This window comes from Lemur catta, chromosome 15, assembly GCF_020740605.2.
Source record: "Lemur catta isolate mLemCat1 chromosome 15, mLemCat1.pri, whole genome shotgun sequence".
In the NCBI taxonomy this organism is placed as follows: Eukaryota; Metazoa; Chordata; class Mammalia; order Primates; family Lemuridae; genus Lemur; species Lemur catta.
Window position 1 is genome coordinate 1189888 of NC_059142.1, and position 1757 is coordinate 1191644.

The window sequence follows — 1757 nt, forward strand, 5'->3', positions numbered from 1 at the left end:
AGGCTGGGGCTGGGCCATGTGCTGGGGCCAGGGCTGGGCCTGGGGAGGCTGCGAAGGTGCTTCAGCCCGGGTCTGCGGTGGAAAAGCCTCAGGGACTTCACTCAATGAAACGGAGCGATGCGGGATGGGGGCTGCTGAGGACCCGGCAGCTGCTCTGGTTTGTCTCTCACGTTCCAGAAGAAGTGTGGGGTCGCGGTGTCCGGCTCCCAGCCCGCTGACTTGAACGTATTCCCCAGAGAAGCCCGGGGGCGGTCTGGGCCCACGTGCTGCAGAAATGACCCCCCCTTTCCGTCCTCCTTCACAGCTGCAGTCCTGCTCCCTTGGTCAGGAGCATCTCCAGGATCTCTCGGACATCGGGGTTGATGAAAGTGGGGTCCCCACCCTTTATCTGTCTGTGCGTGGGGTCTCCCCAGAAGGAAGCCTCTGGGGGATGGTGGAGAAGACGCTCTGGCTGGGACTGGCTGTGGTGCGAGGTGGGGAGTAAGAGGGCCTTGGCCGCCGCCCACCACCTGGAGAGGAACAAAATGATGCGTTCAAGGCCTGAGAGGGTCGAGAGGGGAGGGCACAAACAAGAGTAACCTGGGGATGAGCTGCATGGGACAGTGCCCAGGGGACTGTCTTCAAGTCACACTGGTCTCCGTGAGGTTTTACCGACACGGTGGAGCCCAGAGGAGGAAGGTGCTCGGCCAGGGGAGCCGGGGAAGCCCATGGGGATGAGGTGGTGGGGGAAGCACCTTCCACATGCTCCCCATGTGGCCGGTGGGCTCTGGCAGGTGCTGCCTTGCACCCCTCCCCGGGGGTCTGGACGTGAGAGCTGATGACAGCCCCCTGGTCAGGGAGCTTCCCCAGGCGGCTGCAGGGGACAGGAGGCACAGGCTGCAGCAGGGGAGGGTGGGGCAGGGGTGCAGGCAGGGTGCACCGCCCTCCACTGTCCCCAGCTGACTTCACAGAGCTCTGCCCCTCCCAGGCCCCAGGGCTCCAGTCACATCCCTTTTCCCTCTGAGATCTCCCCCTCCCAGGCCAGCCCCAGGCCCAGGTCCCAACCCAGGCCTTGGTAGAAAGGGGGACAGGGATCCAACCCAGGCCTTGGTAGAAAGGGGGCCAGGGAGACAAGGGACAGTCCCTCACCTCTGCCGAAGTGAAGTCAGGTCCATAGACCCCTCCTCTTCCCTCGGGCCATCTCTACAAGCTGGAAATCAGGAGCCTGGTTGAGGGGAACAGAGGGACCTGAGCATCCTGCAGGAGGGTGAATGTCCCCCTAGGCCAGACCGTGGCGGGTTAGACCCTGCAGCCCAAGCACAAGACCCTGGCAGTGACAGAAAGAAGCGCGGTAGGCAGCGCTTTATCACGTACTCAGTGCTCCACATCCATCCCCAGGGGCCTCACACACCCTGTCAGGGAGAGGAAGGGGGTCACCTCCAAGAGAAACCAGCCTCAGGCAGGTGGAGCCGCTGTCCACAGTTGGCCTGGAGGCCCCACCTGCACACGCAGGTGGTCATGGGTCACCCCCACCCTCCCGCTGTGGCCGCAGCCATGCCCGGCCCGCCCGGCGCCATGCCCGGCGTCATGCCTGGCGCGGGATCTGAGAAGAATCCGGGTCTGGTTGCCTTCCCAGGAGCCCCCCAGGCCTCTGCAGCTGACTTGCTGGAGACTGGTCCCTCAGGAACAGCGAGGCTCAGTCCCCCGGGGGCTCCGGGCCACAGCCTTACCTTGCAGAGCACAGCTCTGCTTCCCGCTCCGGGGCCTCCCTGTCATCA

The 1757-nt window shown here is 64.7% G+C and overlaps 1 protein-coding gene across 1 annotated transcript; it reads right to left on the minus strand.

Moving 5' to 3' along the window:
- Positions 1-298: 298 nt before the first annotated feature.
- On the minus strand, positions 299-1251 carry LOC123650564 (spermatogenesis-associated protein 31E1-like). The gene is made up of 2 exons (XM_045569420.1): positions 1129-1251; positions 299-509 (listed from the first exon to the last, which is right to left on the minus strand). The coding sequence occupies exons 1-2, from the start codon at positions 1152-1154 to the stop codon at positions 299-301; spliced, it is 237 nt and encodes a 78-aa protein (XP_045425376.1). The 5' UTR covers positions 1155-1251.
- Between the last annotated feature and the right edge of the window lie 506 nt (positions 1252-1757).